Below are 19,348 nucleotides of genomic sequence, written 5' to 3'. Positions count from 1 at the left end.
CTATTCAAGGGCATTCACGTATGCATACCAGGCCATGATGTAACTCATCAGTATACTCTCCACCACACATCTATAGAAGTTTGACAGAGTTTTAGATAGCATACTGAATCTTCACAAACTTCAAAGAAAGTAGAGGTGCTGTGGTGCTTTCTTTGTAATGACACTTACATGCTAGACCCAGGACATATCCTCTGAAATGATAACGCCAGCTAGTTTAAAGTTGCTGGCCCTCTCCACCTTTGATTCCCTGAAGAGGACAATCTCATGGACCTCCAGTTTCATCCTCCTGTATCAGCTCTTTGGTTTTGCTGAAATTGAGTGAGAATGCGGCACCATTCAGCCAGATTTTCAATCTTTCTCTTGTATGCAGATTCGTCACCACCTTTGATTTGGCCAATGACAACAGTGTTGTCAGCAAACTTAAATACGTCGTTCTTCCTGTCATGGTGGCACCTGTGTACAACGTTCCCTTGGTCAACATCTTCTGGGTAGATCATGAAACTGTTTAATTCATCTCTGTTACATCTGTTTTTCATCTTAAATGTTTTTCTGGAACTGTTAGAGACTGCGATACGGTTTGGAGATCGATTGAGTGACCCAGCACCTTGCTGACTCCGAGAACATTCCAGGAAGCAAATGTGAGCCTCGAGGTGAAGAAACCACGAGACAGGACTTGAGCTGATGTTCGACTCCAACTCACTGATAAAAGCTTCCATCATTCCCTGATTAAAGTGATAAGGAGGACTGAAACATAAGGTGAATGGTGGAAGGTGGGTTCAGCGCCAACTACCTGTCTTTCGATAGCTGTTGGGATCGCTCTGCTGCCAGAGAACCAGAGAAGGAACCTTTGTGGCCAATTTCTATGGCCCAGCGAGTAGGCCTCTGGGTTTGAGCAGTGTCTCTCTTTTGATGATGTCGAGTGATGTTAATGAGGTTCTGCGATTTGGACTATGGACTTTTTCAGTCTTAACGGTTTTTATACTTTGTGTTGACGCGCAGACTTTATTGTTTTTTTTGTGGGGGAAAGGAGGGGGGGTCAATGTTCTTGTGTTTTTGTTTGTGTTTTGTGTAGAGGAGGGGGATTTGGGGGCTGTTGTTCCTGTTGAGTTCCATGTAGGGTGAGGGGGTTTTAGGATCTAATGTCCTTGTTTGTGTGTGTGTGTGTGTGTGTGTGTGAGAGAGAGGGGCGGTTTGCTGTTTCTCTTTGAGCTGACTTCCATGGTTTTCTTTGTTTCATGGATATCTGGAGAAGAATCTCAGAGAGATATATACTGCATACATACTTTGATAATAAATGAACCTTTGAACCTTTGGAGCTGTGCTTAGCGTCACAGTCATAGTATAATGTGAATAGAGCAAAGGACTAAGCTCACAGCATTGTGGCACACCTGTGCTGCTGGTGATTGTGGAGGAGATGTTTTTGTAATCTGAACTGTCTGGGGTCTGCAAGTGAGGAAGTCAAGGAACCAGTTGCACTAGGAGGTATTAAGGCCTAAGCCTTGGAGTTTATTAGTTAGTTTTGAGGGGATGATAGTATTAAATGCTGAGCTGTGGTCAATGAAGAGCATCCTCATATATGCATCTTCACTGCTCTGATGTTCCAGTGTTGAGTGAGGAGCCAATGAAGTGGTATCCCCCTTCAACCTGTTGTGATGGTGGGCAAAATGCAGTGGATCCAAGTCATTCCTCAGGCAGGAGTTGATATGTTTCGTCACCAACCTCTCAAGGCACCTCGTCACAGTGGATGGAAGTGCTACTGGGTGTTCGTCACTGAGGCAGGCTACCATGTTCTTGGGCACTAGTATAATTGAAGCAGGTAGGTACCTCAGACTGCTGAAGTGAGAGGTTAAAGATATCAGTGAACACTCGAACCAGTTGATCAGCACAAGTCTTCAGTACTCAGCTAGGTACCCCATCTGGGCCGGGTGCTTTCCGTGGATTCTCCCTTCTGAAGGATGCTCCCATGTTAGCCTTAGAAACTGAAATCACATGGTTGTTGGGGGCTGTGGGAGTTTGTGAAGGTATCTCCATGTTTTGTCAGTTGAAGTGAGCATAACAGGCATTGGGCTCATCTGGGAATGAAACCTAGTTGTAACATATATAAGCCACACCTATATAAATTCATGCAGATAATCAAAGCTTGATTAAAAATGTACAGTATAAGGAGAAAAAGAGAAGCAGAGAAATAGTTATTAGGGAAGGAATCATAGAGCTTATAAAGTCATGCAGCATGGAAACAGGTCCTTCAGGCCAACTAGTCCATTCCAACCAAGCTGCCCATCTAAGCCGGACTCACTTGTCCACCTTTGACCATATCTCGCTGAAACTTTTCTGTCTACTTACTGCCCGAGTGTCTGTTAAATGTTGTTATTCTACCTGCTTCAAATAATCCTTCTGACAGCTCATTCTTTATGTGTACCATCCTCAATGTGAAAAACTTGCCCTCAGGTTCCAATTAAATCTTTCACCTCTCACCTGAAGCCTATGCCCACTAGTTTTTAATTTCACAACCTTGGGGAAAAGACTCTGCATTCACCTTCTCCAAGCCCCTCCATAAGATCACCCCTCAGTTTTCTATGCTCCAAGCCTGCGTAACTCTTCCTGTAACCCAGGTCCTGTTAACATCCTTGTAAATCTTTCTGCACTCTTTATGACTTAATTGCATCTTCTTGAATATTTCCTAGAAGTGTCATCACAGGTAGTCAGGGTGGCCAAGAAGGCTTTTGGCACATTGGCCTCTGTTAGTCAGGGCATTGAGAATAGGAATAGGGCTTAATGGTCTGAACCGTACACCATACCAAATGATGGGGGATTAAATTTGAGGATTTTTCACAAGCTCGAATTAATGATGTGTGGGTAAAGAAAAGGTAGTAGGACTGGGAGGGATTGCAGAGGTATGTAGGGGAAATACCAAGGAGGAAGTTGAAAATGAAAATAAAAATTTTAAATATGAACTGTAAACCAGAATCCTGTGTACTTTAGTAGCATATATAGGTTATGGTGAGAAGGCGGGGGAGTGGGACTAAATGGGAGGAGGGATCCACTCATGATAAAATGGCAGAGCAGACTCGATGGGCCGAATGGCCGGCTTCTGCTCCTTTGTCTTATGGTCTTATACAGTATACTGTATTTGTACCTGAGTAGGATTTTATATGAAATAAGACACAGTAGCAGAGTTTTATATTACTTCAAATTTAAGTAAAGTACAGTTTTTAAAAAGAAGGCCAACCAGGAGTGTCAGATTGGTAAAATAACAAAATCTTAAATGAAGGTTCCAGTAATTGGTTGGCTGATGTGCGGGTGATTTCTGGAAACGAGTGGAGGTGGTCTTATTAATGAAAATACTTAGCTTGTTAGATAGCATCTGTGGGAAGAGAAACAGTAATTATCTCATGACATTGATCTTCCATCAGAACTGAATATTTAATGGACATTTTTACAGTTTTTGAGGCATAAAATGAAAAATATGGTGATGGAAACCAATGCTATTTGTTTGCTGTTGCTAAGAAACAGCATTAGAAATACAAGGGTGCTAAGGATAGATCATTCGGAAAAGATTAGAAACCTGTTGCAGGAAGGGAAGATGAAGGTGATCCTCAGCCTGAATAATTAAGAAAGGAAGCCTGGGATGAAGGCAGTGGAGAGATTTTGAAGGAGAAAAGTGACATCAGTTTTGTCTAAAGCTACTGGTCTGGAGATTAATATTGAACACAATCCACATTGAATGACAGTTATGACTTTGAACAGAGTTAGTTAAAATTGTGCAGAAGGAGAAATGTCACTGGAGGAATTCAAATGCATTACCAGGAGAAATAAGCACGATTTAGGAAGCTAGCTTACTTTTGAAGACTTGCAAAGATGGGGATTATGGAGATAGGTTAGTGGTTGGCAGGGACTGATGGTCAAGGTATTTTTGAGAATAGGGATAATGAGCTCACACGTGAAGGATAGGTAGAATGCAGTTTAATATGGAGTGTGTAGCCAGGAAAGGACATTGGTAATCAGAAGTTTGGGCACAGGAGTTGGTGGTTTTATGAAGAAGATTTGTGTTTTCTTTTAATTTCAAAATGTATTTCAATTGTAAAATAATTAAATATAGGTAAGAACCCTTGAGCAAATATTTCATGGAGTTCTAATACAGTTTTCAATTAGTGTGCAGGGAGGGCCCTGATGTATGCCTCTTCCCCATTGAGTCTTTGTAGTGGTTGCTCCCAGCTTCAGCCTATCTCTTAGCAAGTAGTCGTGGGTGTTAAGAGTGTTCCAGTTTGCAGCATTCTGTTGTAAACAACACATTCTCTCCAATATCAGTGAGTTTCAGTATTCAAGAGGATGTCTTTCACTGTGCTCATGGTTTCAGCATGCATACTCAGGAATAGGTTGGCATCATGTGCTAAGCAGCTATGCTGAACAAACTGTGACAAACACCTCCGTATGTCTTCCTAGAACTTCCTGGCAAAAAAACATCAACCCCATATCACTTGTGGCCTTTAATAAAGGATAGCACCACATTGTGGTAGGTATTCTGATCATATAAAGACCATGTGGGCACGTGGCCAAGTGGTTTAGGCATTGGAGTAGCGACCTGAAGGTCGTGAGTTCGAGCCCCAGCCAAGGGAATGTGTTGTGTCCATGAGCAAGGCACTTAATCACACAGTGCTCTGCGATGACACTTGTGCCAAGCTGTATGGGTCCTAATGCCCTTCCCTTTGACAACATTGGTGTCGTGGAGAGGAGAGACTTGCAGCATGGGCAACTGCTGGTCTTCCATACAACCTTGCCTAGGCCTGCGCCCTGGAGAGTGAAGACTTTCCAGGCGCAGGTCCATGGTCTCGCAAGACTAATGGATGCCTTTAATAAGAAAGACCTGGAGGGGAGAATCTTCCTCATCACAACTAAGCAAGGTCTTGATGCTTAATTGAAAGCTTTGCTAAATGCCTTCAACAATCTACTCAGGGAACCACTGCATCAGGTTCTGATGATACTTAGTCTACTTGCAAGCATGATGCAACCACACACAATGACAACTTTCAGACCAACGGCCATGTAGAATTTCTCCTCCCATTTTCTGGAGGTATATACATTAAAGTTTTGCAAATTCAATCCATTTGAGCCTCAGATGAACTGGGAAAGATCTAATATGATTCAAACAGTATAGTTGTGCTGTACAGACCTAATCTCCAGCAAGTGCAACAACAAAGTGAGCACCTTACAACTACTGACCAAACTCTTTCCTGTGATTTTGAAAGTTGTCAGTATGACAGTTTCTTATCTGTAGAGAAGTCTGCAGTTCCCAAATTGGCCTTATTAGCTATCAGAAAAATGGTGTGAAAGTAAGTCATCCTTTCTGGGGAGCTACCAAGAGGAAGACGAGTTGAGTTTTTCCTTTACTTTAACTATATTCTGCATTCATTTTTTTGGTATATAATATGAACCTATTCCACCAAGGGGATAGGTTCTGCATTCTTTCCTAGGGTTATTGTATCTCTCTCAGACTTGCTCTTCCTTTATGCATACCCTTGAGGATTAAGGCTCTAGCTCCTTGCCTTGACTTGTATCCACAAGAATATTGGAGGATTGAAGAGAAGGTTTGCAATTCTCCAACCTGTGTAATCTTTTGACAGTCCTTCAATGCTTTTTAGGGTCAATTGTTTCATGTTGAGGTCTTATATCTCTTTGCAAACCCTCTGGCTTTCCTGTAGGTGACAGTCAGCTTGCAAAAGGCTGTGATCAAAGAGCACCAGTGTGTGATTCTGGTGCATTTAACAGTGAGACTTTTGGCCGCAAGGAGAAAATCTTTTTTGGACTGGACTGGCCAGGCATATTGTCAGTGCTCCAACAGCAGGTTTGCTAAGACTATCTCAGAACTTTACACCTTTTACCATACGGATCAGGAATACAGAAGTGGTATGAACATTGCTGTCTCAAAGTCACCCCCCAGGCTACTGGCTGAGACATCATCAGCAGGAGTGGGAGCTATTGTAATATTTTTGGCCTTTTCTTCCCAACAGGCTGGATGTTAGTATATCCTAGGCAAAGTGTCTTCATGGTGAACTTGTTTCTTTACAGTAGAATACTTAGACTAGAGGAATAATTTCCACTGCCACTATCATAACTATTAGCAATGGCGCTGCACTGCAGTTCACTGCACTCCAAGAAATGAAGCCGTCACCCTTGACTGTAGTGAGGTAACTTTACATCACAGCAGATCACATGGTGCTTTGTACACTGCTCATGTTATAGATGTTATCTCTAAATCCATTTTAGTGTTGAAGTACACAACTTAGTCACATCAAAATTTGTTGACACAAACTATAGCATTTGTCCAGGACAGGAACACCAGTGTTGATCTGCTCTACCACCTCGTTTCCACTGTGGGTAATCAGGCAGTGTTCTTGGAGGAGGGTGAGCTTGATTAAAATTTGAAGTTTTGCATTGAACTTTGTTTACAAAGTTGCTACTCCCAAATTCTTCTTCTCTACACTACTGCTTGGTTCCTGGATGCTTGTAGCTCACCCTTTGTGCTGCTGCTCCCGGATTTCCGGAGCAGGGGTACCGACCTTGGACAAAGTGAACTTAGAAGAAATTGGAGTAGGAGAGAAATTTGGAAGGAAATGGGATTTGGTGAAGAGATAGACGCTTTAGAGCAAATGTAATGCACGTGAGGAAGGGAAGCAATGGTGACAGATGATTAGATGGTACAAATTAGAGAAAAAGAAGTCCATACAGATTTTGCAGATGATGGATTTAAAAAGACTCCTTGCAATATACAATGATTTGGATTAATAAACAGTTCTGTCAAATGAAAGCAGGGCTATATTGTTTATTGTGCTCCTGATAAATCTCACATTTAATGGCTGGTGCACGTCTGCCAATTATCTGAAATGAAAAGCTGGTTAAATATTTAGTATGTGCAGCCTTGCATCAAAACAACAAAATACAAGCTGGTTGGTCTTCCTGTAACATGTGCGGTATGTGTTTTTTGAGAACATTCATTTCACTTTTTATGGAAAGTCCCTTTGGTTACAAAAGGAGTAATTTTTTATGCGCTGTTGGTGTGTTAAGTAAAGTATGACAATATACAAACGTTTGTATTTTAGCTATGCAGGTAACTTCAGTTAATTTGACTGTTCATGTTTTTCCTTCTTGTATTTGTGATTACACTTGCCTTTATGAACAAACAGAGCAGAGCAGGTTTGAGTAGTTAGGAGTAATTTCATTTTGAGCAGATCTGCAAAGTAAAATGCAATGGCAGACAGAAAGCCCCGAAGATTGCTTTTTTTGTGTGTGTGTTTCAGTTCCCTGTGTGCTAAACCAGGCTATTTCCTGTGAAAGCCCAGTGCACATTTGAGTGACAAGATTATTTCTGGATAGTCTGTTCAATGTCTGAATTCTTAACTCTGCCCACTGAACCGCCCTCTTGCTTTTTAAAGTGGAATTTTCCATCATGTTCACAACACAGAGAAATTGAAGAAGGTCGAGGTCTGACTTGGATGTCAACATTGATGTGGAGGGGATTCATGAGCTGCACTGTAGGGGCTTGCATAAATTTTGGAAACTAATATGCATGCTAGGTTTTGATTGGATATTGCTGCAAGTGATATCAGTGGAAAAGTGGGTGCTGATTGCAAGATGCAAATCTACTGAATGATGTCATGGTCTATTTATGCAGGAGCTGCTAAGCCAGGGAGTGATAGGAGAAGTGGTCCACATCCAACATCTGGAACCTGTGAGTATTACTTAGTTCTTCATGAAAGGCTTTTATTTCCGCTTAGTGAGTTTTTTTCATCAGTTAAAGGGACAGCCAGTCTTACTGAATTTAACAGCTTGCTGAATTTTATCGACAGAAAACTAAAAACTTAAGAGCCTGCAAACCGAAAAAAAGACTTTAAGGAACAATACTGAATACTGGCAATGTTTTTTTTTAATAAAGGCTTACTGCAAGATACATTAATATCTTTGGAGATTTGCAAAACAACTTTAAAAGAAATATCTCACTTGTGTTTTTTTGGCTGCGATTTTTCTTTTCTCCCAGCTTCTTCCTACTTCCATTGTACTATTCACAATACGATGAGTTTTTGCTTTTTTTTACATTACTCTGTCTGCAGAACTGGATGTGGAGATTATGGCAAGAGCTGAACAGCATAAGTGAAGCATTTGTGAGGTGAAACTGAATGTTGGCTGCACCTGAACATTGGTTGCTAGTGATCTTGTCACAAGGTGTTGAACAGTGGAAAAAGAAACTGGTTGCAAACATCGGTAAGGCTGATATCTTTGTTAGAAGAAACATATGTACAGTGGGGACAAAATATTCTAAATTTTGCATACTCATTTGGGGGTTAATAGTATCATGCTACCATTTTAAATGTATCTTAACAATCTTTTGGAAAATTGGAACTTGTATTTAGAAACTAGTCTTTGCAGTTCATCCAGTACACATTAATTTCAGTAATAGTTTGACAAATTCTGAATTTTCTTTTCTCACTCCCCTAAAATAAAAAAGGATATTTAAATTATTGGTGTTATTAATCTGTTCTAAAATAATCTATACAGTGACCATGACTGATGACAAGAAACAGTTTATTCTGCAGAATTGCATAAAGAATCAAAATTGTGTTTCCACCTGATAGTATATTTCATTTTCCTGGAAATCTGAAAATTTTAAAATCAAAAATGTATCTGAGTTGTTCAGTAGAAGTAATTCCTGATATGTTATATATTCTCTTTGGATGCAGCCCAAATGCTCTTAAATGATTTGTTTCAATATGGATCAATACTGGTTAGATTTATTTCTGATCCTGAATACTGTACATGTGTTATTCTAAAATGGTATTTATTACTGAAGTTTGCGACAGGCTCTTTTTACTAGCTAATAATCGGGTTTTTATTTTGTTTCACAAATTATTGAAAAAAATTTTGAAAATCAGGTAAATAAAGTGTGTCTCATCTGGGTTGGCGTTGGGATGCATCTACATAGATTTCCTGCTCCTAATTGATTTCCAGCTTTCCTTTCGTGTGTGTGTGTGTGTGTGTGTGTGTGTGTGTGCGTGTGCGTGCACTGGTGTGGGTAACTGTGTGTGGGATAGACTCAGATTTGGCTGTGAAAGACTGAGTCTATTCCTGACACTCGAGGCTTGGGTTGATGTGATAACAGTGTGTGTGAGTGGTGAGTCAATATTGGTGGCATAGCATTTCAACATTTCCAGTGTTACAGTGTGTGTGTGGGGGGGACACCTTAATTTTGTTAAAATAAAATTGTCCTATTTCCCCTGAAAGTGAAAATCCTCATCTGTATGTCGACACCTAAAATAATGAGAACATTTGAATTTTCATTTTAATTTCAAAATACACAGTATTATTAATCTTATTTCAAATCAAATCACTAAATTTACATTATATGAATATACTGTACTTCACATACAGATTTATGCAAAGTGTTTCAGCAAACTGTTTTACAGGTTTGTATGTGAACAAATAAATACATACTTTAAAAACACTTGTGTAATGCGTAATCTTTCTTGTGTTTATAATGCATAGACTTCTTGTTTCTGATCATTTGCAAAACCCTACTCATATACACACACTCAATAATTGGAAATCTGAGCTAAGAATATGAGGTGAATGTTTAGAGTACTGTTGAAATTATTGTATCCTGATGAGACTCAATCTGGAATATTATGTACAGGCCTGACCTTTCTCCCTACGGAGGGATACTTTTCTGATAATCAGAATGTAACAAAGATTTGTCATATTTGATTCCCGAGATGGGGCCTATACTTCCTGACATTTAGGTAGATGAGAGGCTAGCTCATGAAAACATAAAAAGTTAACCGTTATTAACAGGATATATTCAGGCTGGGGCATTGAAAACCAAGATCACATTACTACCATCTTGGACTTTCAGATATGAAGAGGATTAAGATATATAGTTAGTGCAGGAAAGTGGGACTATGCTGGTAGATTAGGCCTCGACATTGTTCAGTGGCTTATCCTTGTTCCTGTTTCTTGGGTTCAATTATGCACTTTCAATTATGTCACCAACAACTGGAGGTATTTCAACTCACTCTAACAGACTCCAGAACAATCATTTTCATAGAGGAACGCATCAAGATTTTTGTTTTTGGTTCATTCGCTCTATCTTGGTACATGTAATTATAATAAACCAATTAGCAATTGCTTTTTATTTCATTCTGGATCTTTGTATCCATGTTGTGTATGAACAGTTATATATCCCATTTAAGATCATTTATATTTTAAAATTACAGACAAAATATTTTTTAAGTTAAACTAATGTTGTAACCATTTAGTTTTAGGTATAAATATCTCTATTGATTTTCAATATCTAGCTATTCATTTGAGAAGATAATCACATCATGCTCAAATTTGTCCATTAATCAATTTATATCATCTTTTGGCTATTGTTAAACATCAAAACACTTCAGCAAATATTTTGAAATTCAAAACTCTTGCCTTCCTCTCCCACCAAACCAACTAAAATGTGTTATTGTAAGCCTTTATTTAAGAAGAATCTTTTTGGATACTTTATATGCAGTAAAACTCTGATAATCCATTGGCTGACCATTTGGAAATCCTGACTGTTTGTCATCTGACTCATAAGATAATGTTTTCTGTTCTTCCATTCCATTCTTTAGAACCATATTTCATGCACTTCTTTCCCACTCACCTGAGTCTAATTTCCATACTCCCTTTTTACTCACTTACTCTTATGCTCCCTTTACTGAATTACTCATTTATCATAATACAAGGTAACATCTTAGAGGAAAAAAAAATGTGTCAAAAGTGCATTAGAGTAATAAACAACAACATTGAATGGTTTGGAAAATTTGTAAGTATGGCACCATCAATCTTCCAAATATGCTGCATCACTAGAGTTTTACTCTATTACGTGAGTATGTATACTGATTATAAATATGTCAGATCTCAGGTCCTCTTCTACCGGTCTCCTAAATTTCAACAAACTCCCTCAAAAGAAAGTTGGCAGCTTTTGTTTAACTATGCTCCTAAACTATGGAATTCAATACCTGAAACTATAAAGGATACAGTCACAGTTGAATCTTTTAAATGCCAGCTCAAAACCTACCTTGCTTTTAACTAACATAATTTTGCCGTTTATTTTTATGTTTGCACTTTATCCCATTGTAAAGCACAAAGTAAAGATGTCCAGCATCTTCCAAATATTATACCTCAACAGGCGGCAAACATGATTAAGAACTCCCATCACCCAGGTCATGCCCTCTTCTCATTGATAGTATCTAGGAGGAGTTACAGGAGCCTGAAGACACACACTCAACACTTTAGGAATAGCTTCTTCCCCACTGCTATCAGATTTCTGAATGGGCAATGAACCCATGTAACACTACCTCAATTTTTCCTCTCTTTTTGCACTACTTATTCAATTTTTAAAATGTATTTCTTATTCTTCTTATGTATAGTTTTTATTATTATGCATTCAATGTACAGCTGCCACAAAACAATAAATTTTATGACATATGCCAGTGATATTAAACCTGATTCCAAACTACATCATTTGTACGAAATGTGCTCTATAAATAAGTTATTATTAAATAGTGTACAGATATTTTTATGAAATTATTTGAGGGGGAATCGAGCATTGGGAGAACTTCAAATAGTGCCATGAAATCTTTACCATGTCCTTGTTGCCATATGGAAGACTGAGCCACAGTTTCTTATTTATAGGATGCAGTACTCTGCAGTTCACTGTTAATGTAGTTTATGTAACAGTCCCATGCATGGAGTAGAACTCATCCATTTAAGCCTAAGAGTAAAGTCACAAATCCAACTGCATGGTTTACCTTCAATAGGGCTGTCACTGCTGTCAAGAATTAATGGTGCATGATAGGGAATTTGTTGGACCTATATCAGGAAATCGCTGGTCTAAAGATTGGGTTAAAGGGTTGTTGAATTCTTTTACAATACCTGAATAGGACAGATTGGAATGAACAACCTCTCTTGACCCTTTTTAAATGTCCCTGTGAAAATCTTTAGTCATAAGACAAAATGTTAGTCAATAATCTTTCTTTCACAGAAATCATTCCTGAGGACCCAAATTTGCTGATAGTAAAAAGCTAAGTGGGAAAACAAATTATGAGGAGGGCACAAAGAGTCACATAGATATAGATTAGTGGGTGGGCAAAAATTTAGCAGATGGAGTACAATGTGACGGAATTTGAAGTTATCCACAAGTATGAGGAATGGAAAAACATAATATTGTTTAAATGGAGAGAGGCAACACAATGCTCTGGATAGAGGGATTTGGGTATTCTTGTACATGAAAACCAGAAAATTACTGTGCAAGTGTAGCAAGTAGCTAGGAAGGCAAATGGAACTTTAGCCTTTATTGCAAAAGTGATACAGTGGAAAAGTAGTGAAGTCTTGCTGACAGTTGTGGATTTTGCTGAGACCACAACTGGACCATTCTGCACAGTTTTGGTAATTTTGTTTCTGGATGGATTATAGGGAGTTCAGAAAAGATGTATTATGCTGATTCTTGGAAAGTAAACATTATGATCGCTGCCAACTTGCAAGGAAAGATTGGGAAAATTAAGATTAAAGGACTTTTAGAAGAAAGAGGGTTTGTCTGACTGAAACAAAAAAAGTAGCCAAATGAGCTCAACGAGGTGGATGCAGAGAGTTGATTCTTATGGGGAAATCTGAAACTAGGGAGTATAATTTCAGAACAAAGGGTTGCTCACTTCAGGCAGATGAGGAAAGTTATTTTTGTCCTTGTGAATCTTTGGAAATTTCTATCCCAGAAAACCATGGAGGCTGTGACAGACTAGTTTTTGGACTGCAGGGATCTCAAGGGTAAGGGGAAAGTGAAGCTGAGCCAAGATCAAATCAGCCATGAAACATGGTCACTGAGCAGTCTTATTCTTCGTGCTCTCACGAGTTGCTATATTTTCCAATCCATAGTGGTATTTTATACTTAAGTGCAGTGCAGGGATTTGGTGCTAGTCAAAGCACAATAAAATGGTCGATTTTTTAAAAAAGTTAATCTTTTCTTTAAAAAATATAATCCAGAAGATACGAGGTTTCTCAGTTATTGGTAGGTTTCTGTACGCCACCTGAATGACCATGTTGCATCCGGAAGCTTCGACATTAATTGTTGATGAACAATTCATTACTCATAACCTTACAGCATTGATGGGGAAAGGGGGAGCCAGTTGCATGAAAATTGTTTGCTAATGTAATTGCATCACTCACTCCTATGTAAAACATTTTACATAAACCTTTAACTAAGATGTCAAACTCTCTCTTACCTATTTAAATAACAGTGTTTTACACTGCAATTCTGTATTTTAGAGCTAACCAATATTAAGGCAAAATATAGAAAAATAAGTCAAGGGGCTACTTATCATCATATGAAGTGCCAAATCTTCACAAAGGACATTGTTGCTAATCAACCTACAACCAAACTGCCCTTGTATGTAAACATAAATAAACTAAAAATGTCTATTCATATCTATTCTTATCCAACATAGATGGAAGAAATGCAGTACAGCTTATGAACTACAATTGGAACCAATTGTAAACATGTACAAGTGATTAAGACCGGCTACTGTGCAGCAGACTAATGGGAGACAGTGCATGAACACATCAGAGCAAATTCAAATTTATGGTTTTGAAAAAAAAAACGAAATTGCTTAATGTTCTTCGAAATGGTTAGCCAGTGGCATGAATATTCAGATACATAAATACCAGGCAAATGAAAGCTTACTGTATTTAACAAGCCACAAGGAAGGAAGCTATTTTGTTCATATGAAAGTCACATGAAATTATAGCAACATCATTGGTGCACTGGCAAATTAATATAGACTGTAAATTAAATTTGAAATTTTATGCTCTATCTTGTTTAGTGCCTTTGTTTTCTAGAATTCTTGTGAATAGTTTTCTACACACACTTTCACTTTCTTTATAACCTTTCACTTACTTGCCTCTTGCACACCCCACTTCTTTTCCTTTTCAGCCTCCATCATTTGGTTTTATTTTTATACTGAAATTGTCCCTTTCTTTAATCTTTGTTGGTTTTCTGTCCTTTTCCTTTTATGGTCAGTGCATTTGTTGGTTAGCACAGAGAGCAATTTCCAATACACTACTAGTTTTAGTCGAATTCCCAATGCACAAATTCTCGCTTATGTACCCAACAGAGAAGGCATGAATGCTAAATGTGAATGGGGACCAAATCCATGACTCCATGTGCCTTCTGTTGTCTGATTTCCATAAATTAATACTTCAAAATTTTCCTGCAGCATTTTTTGTGGAGCACCTCTGGTAAGATTTGTCGAATAGAACTGTACTGTCCTATAGGAGGTTTTTTGTCCCATGGCAGCTTTTAGGAACAGCTAATCAAATAATCTCTATGAGGATGCCTGACTCCAGTAGCTTTTAAAATGCTTTTCAAAATCTAGGACTTGTTCAGTTTTTAGTTACAACTTTTAACTTGTGCATTATTTTACCTTTCTGTTAACATAGGCTATCTTCTGTTTTGTTCTTAAGTGTGATCAGCAGATCTGATTTGGGCTCCTATTAGTCACACAATATTACTTGTAGCTAGTATCGATCCATTAAAAAACTAAGAACTTACCATTCATTTAGTACTTCAACAGTGTTTTACTAAAGTGAGAGTGAATGATTTTATTTCCTGTATTCTAGGTTGGTTTTTATCACTTTGCACACTCATTTGTGCGAGGGAACTGGAGAAATGAGCAGGGGAGCACCTTCTCACTAATGGCTAAATCTTGCCATGACATTGACATCATCAACAGCCTGATCGAAAAAAGGTGAAATATTTGCAAAAGAATGCATTTAAGGAAATTTATATTGCCGCACACACTATTTGAAATGAGGGGGAGAAAACCTAGTTTCACTTGTTTTGCTGAGTTAGCTGAGTCTAGTTTCACCCCTACCTTACCTCCCACCCCATCCTTGGGGAGTGTTTCTCCTGCTGATCATTATTAAAACATAACAGCTGGGAGAAAAACACATGATTGAACCTTGGTGGATGAACAAGATCAAGCACACAGTGATGTTTTTCATGAAACAGCTTGCCAATAGTGAGTAAACGGAATCAGATGTGATGAATGATCAGTTCCTGGGAACATTTATTTCTGGTGGGAAAACTGAAGCTGCCCAAACACAGTATCTGAGGAATAAAGTCATCAAGTACAGAAAGAAATTATTTTTTCTTCTTTTAAGCACAGCAACAATCCATTACTTTCTTCCATTTTACTCCAAGAAAAGTTGTTTGATTTCTGGTTGCAGTACCTGTAGAATCCAAATCACAAATACATTATTTGCTGTGATTTAATTTTTCAATAATCAAATAAGAAAACTTAGAAAATAGATAATAACTTTTGTAAAAATAGATATTAGGTTTTACACCCTGGTTTGGAGAATCATTGTCTCATTTCTGTATACATCATATGGTTATATATGTTATATACATGTATGTAGTTAAATGACAATAAACTTCACTTGACTTGACTTATTCTGTATTTTCCTTTGAGAGTATGATTTGTTCACTTTTCAGGATGTGGGACTCACGGCATTTATTGCCCGTCCCCAGTTTCACTTGATCCACCAACTTGAACTTGCATATCTTCTGGTGAAAGCACTCCCATAGCGCTGCTGCTATGGAAGTTAATAGATTTAGGCCCACTGATGATGAAGGAACAGCAATATATCGTTGGGGTAATCTGTGCCTTGAAGGGGAAGCTGAGACAGTGATGTTTCCATGTGTCTGTAGCCCTTGATCTTTGTAGTGATAGAAGATGTGAGTTTGGCAGTTGCTGTCAGACTTGCCTAGATGAGGAACATAGTTCATTTCGTAGGTCGTAGAGATTGCAGCAACAATAAACCACTGTTAGAGGAAATGAGGGGCACAGATGGGATGCTTATAAGGAGGGATGATTTGGATGGCACTTAGTTTCTGGAGTGCTGCTGGATCCTGGAGTTCCTGTCGGATCGCCCAGGGCTGTGTCCTGAGCCCCCTCCTATACACCCACGACTGTGTTGCCACGCACAGTTCCAATCTGCTGATCAAATTTGCAGATGACACATCGTTGATAGGCCTTGTTTCCAACTGTGATGAGACAGCCTACAGAGGAAAAGTCATCGCCCTGACACAGTGGTGCCAAGAAAACAACCTCTCCCTCAGTGTCAAAAAAAGGAATTGATCATGAATTACAGGAGGAATGAAGACGGGCTAGCCTCTGTTGACATCAATGGGACTGTAGTTGAGAGGGTGAGTAATTCAAGTTTCTCGGTATACACATCACTGAGGATCTCACCTGGATGTACATACTGGCTGTGTGGTGAAAAAACTTTCACCTCAGATGGCTGAAGAAGTTTGACATGAGTCCCCAAAGCCTCAGGACTTTCTACAGGGACACCATTGAGAGCATCCTGACTGGCTGTGTCACTGCCTGGTATGGGAACTGTACTACCTTCAATATCAGGGCACTTCAGAGAGTGGTATGGACAGCCCATCTGTGGATGTGAATTTTCCTCTATTCAGGACATTAACAGCACCAGGTGCGTAAAGAGTGCCCGAAGGATTATCATGGACTCCAGCCACCCCAACCACAAACTGTTTTAGCGGCTTCCATCTGCAAAATGGTACCAGAGCATTAAGGACAGAACCATCAGGCTCTGAGACAGCTTCTTTCACCAGGCCATCAGAATTATCAATACACATTGATCTGATTGCTTATCTGACAGTACATTGTATCTGACTGTACATGCATGTATGCAAAACAATTATGTTTGGGCGATAATCCTCCCATATTTCGCTTCCTTGTTGCTTGTATATAGTGACGGAGATGCAACGTAAAGATTTTTACTCCCTCGTGAGATGGATGTAAGAAGTAAAAAAAATTCTAATTCTAGTTCTAAAGCTACTGTAAAGTTTTAGAGTGACAGGAAGTGAGTCACTAGCCACAGGATACTCACCCTCAGTGACCTACTGTGACCACAGTTCTTGTGTTGTATTTCAGGTCAAGGGTTGGGATAGTGAGCAGCTTGGTAATATTAATGCCATTGAACATCAAGGGTAGGAGGTTAGACTCTCCTTTGTTGAAAGTGATCATTGGCAGTTTTGTGGCACAGATTTTATTGAACACCTGTGAGATTTTGTTTGGATCCTGCTGAACCTAGACATACCTAGTTCATTTTGTGGGGAACTAAATATTGTCCACTCACTCACCAGGGAGCAATCCCATGGATAGAAGTAAGGCCGTTCATGAAGTAGCTGAAGATAGCTGAGTTTAGGATGCTGCCCTGAGGGACACATATAGTGTGTTTAGATCTGGGATGATTGGCCTTCAGCAAAGACAACCATTTTCATGGGAGATACAAGTCCATTTATTTAATTTAATTTCGAGATACAATGTGGAATAGGTCCTTCCAGCCAAGTAAACAGCTCCACCCCGCAACTCACCTATCTAACGACAAGACAAAATACAATGACCAATTAACCTACTAACCAGTAGATCTTTGGACTGTTGGAGGAAACCGGAACACCAGGAGGAAACCCACGCATCACAGTGAGAACATATAAGCTCCTTCATGGATGAACTAGGTTTGTACTCGTTGGAATTTAGAAGATTGAGGGGGGATCTGATTGAAACGTGTAAAATCCTAAAGGGATTGGACAGGCTAGATGCAGGAAGATTGTTCCCAATGTTGGGGAAGTCCAGAACGAGGGGTCACGGTTTGAGGATAAAGGCGAAGCCTTTTAGGACTGAGATTAGGAAAAACTTCCTCACACAGAGAGTGGTGAATCTGTGGAATTCTCTGCCACAGGAAACAGTTGAGGCCAGTTCATTGGCTATATTTAAGAGGGAGTTAGATATGGCCCTTGTGACTAGGGGGATCAGAGGGTATGGGGGGAAGGCTGGTGCAGGGTTCTGAGCTGGATGATCAGCCATGATCATAATAAATGGCGGTGCAGGCTCGAAGGGCCGAAGGGCCTACTCTTGCACCTATTTTCTATGTTTCCTTACAGACGGCGCTAGAATTAAAACTCCAAATGCCCCGAGCTGTCATGCTAACTGCTGTGCTACTGTGGTGCCCAACATGCATGTCCATTAACTTCAATTTAATGCTTAATGCCATGCTCAGCCAAAGGAGCATTTGTTTTACGTTGATGTCTAGGACAGTTACTATCACGCCTGACTGGGATACAGCTCTTTGTTTCATGTTTGGCTCAAGTCCAATTACTTTGCTAGTGATTGAGAGTAGAATGATTGGATAGTAATTGGCTAGATTGGATTTGTCCTGCTTTTTGTGGACAGGTGCTTCCAGGACAGTTATACACATTGTTGGACAGTGCTGTAATAGAACAGCTTGAGAAGAGACACAATTAGAGTCCTCGAATCTATGGATTTGATGGCTGGTTCAATTGTCTTTTGCTATATTCGGTGCCCTCAGCCATTTCTTTATATCATGTGGAGTGAATCAAGTTTTTGCAGACTAGTTTCTCGGAGGAAGTCAAGACGTTTAAGTCATCATCATTTCTGGGTGAACATATTTACAAATGTTTCAGCCCTGTCTTTAGCACTCATGTGCTAGGCCCACTATCTGGAAGATAAAGATATTCTTGGAACTTTGTTTTCTCTCTCACTGGATGTTTAATCATCGAATGCCATTCATTACTAAATGTGATAGGACTGCACTGGTTTGATCTGATCTGCTCATTGTAAGGTTGCTCAGTTCTGTCTGTTGCATACTGGTTTTGCTGTTTGACATGAATGTCGGCTCTTATACATGCCCATCAAGTTGTCTTCTCTCTCACAACTCCTCCTTGATTCTTAAGTGTGAAGGCTATTTCACAGTAGCCAATCAGCCTACCAGCATGTCTATAGAATGTGGGAGGAAACTCACACAGACAGAGAGAGAACATGCAAACATTCCCCATTAGCACCTGAGATCAGGTTTAAACCCAAATCCTTGTAGCTGTGAGGCGGCAACAATAACTGCATTTTTACGGGCAAGGCAGTTATAGTTGGCAAATTTCCATTTAAGGATATTGGGCCTATTGTGTTTTTAATGATAGTTTTATATCAGTTTTGAGCTGCTACCAGTTCTTCATTATTATCAGTTTTTTAATTAATTAATTTATATTCAGTCAGTCAAGAAATATTGGCACTGTCAATGATCCCCACATCTTATAAATGAATAATGAAAAATAATTCAAACTGCCATAGTGGAATTTGAACTCATGTTTATCTGAATTATTGATTTACATCACTGGATTTGGCAGATCACTGAAAATGCGGGTGTGTTGAGTGAAAATACCGTGCTCCATTTC

The 19,348-nt window shown here is 39.2% G+C and overlaps 1 protein-coding gene across 4 annotated transcripts in view; it reads left to right on the top strand.

Moving 5' to 3' along the window:
* The window catches only part of zgc:154075 (uncharacterized protein LOC556929 homolog), a 243,784-nt gene that overhangs the window by 124,165 nt on the left and 100,271 nt on the right, over positions 1 to 19,348 (top strand). For all 4 annotated transcript variants that reach the window (XM_063033371.1, XM_063033372.1, XM_063033374.1 and 1 more), the window contains 2 exons: positions 7,670 to 7,726; positions 14,692 to 14,819. In XM_063033371.1, coding sequence (XP_062889441.1) covers positions 7,670 to 7,726; positions 14,692 to 14,819 — 185 coding nt within the window. The remainder of the gene's footprint in view (positions 1 to 7,669; positions 7,727 to 14,691; positions 14,820 to 19,348) is intronic.

Source organism: Mobula hypostoma, chromosome 25 (genome assembly GCF_963921235.1).
Source record: "Mobula hypostoma chromosome 25, sMobHyp1.1, whole genome shotgun sequence".
Lineage (NCBI taxonomy): Eukaryota > Metazoa > Chordata > Chondrichthyes > Myliobatiformes > Myliobatidae > Mobula > Mobula hypostoma.
The sequence above is the reverse complement of the archived record's forward strand: the minus strand, read 5'-3'. Positions and strand labels throughout refer to the sequence as shown.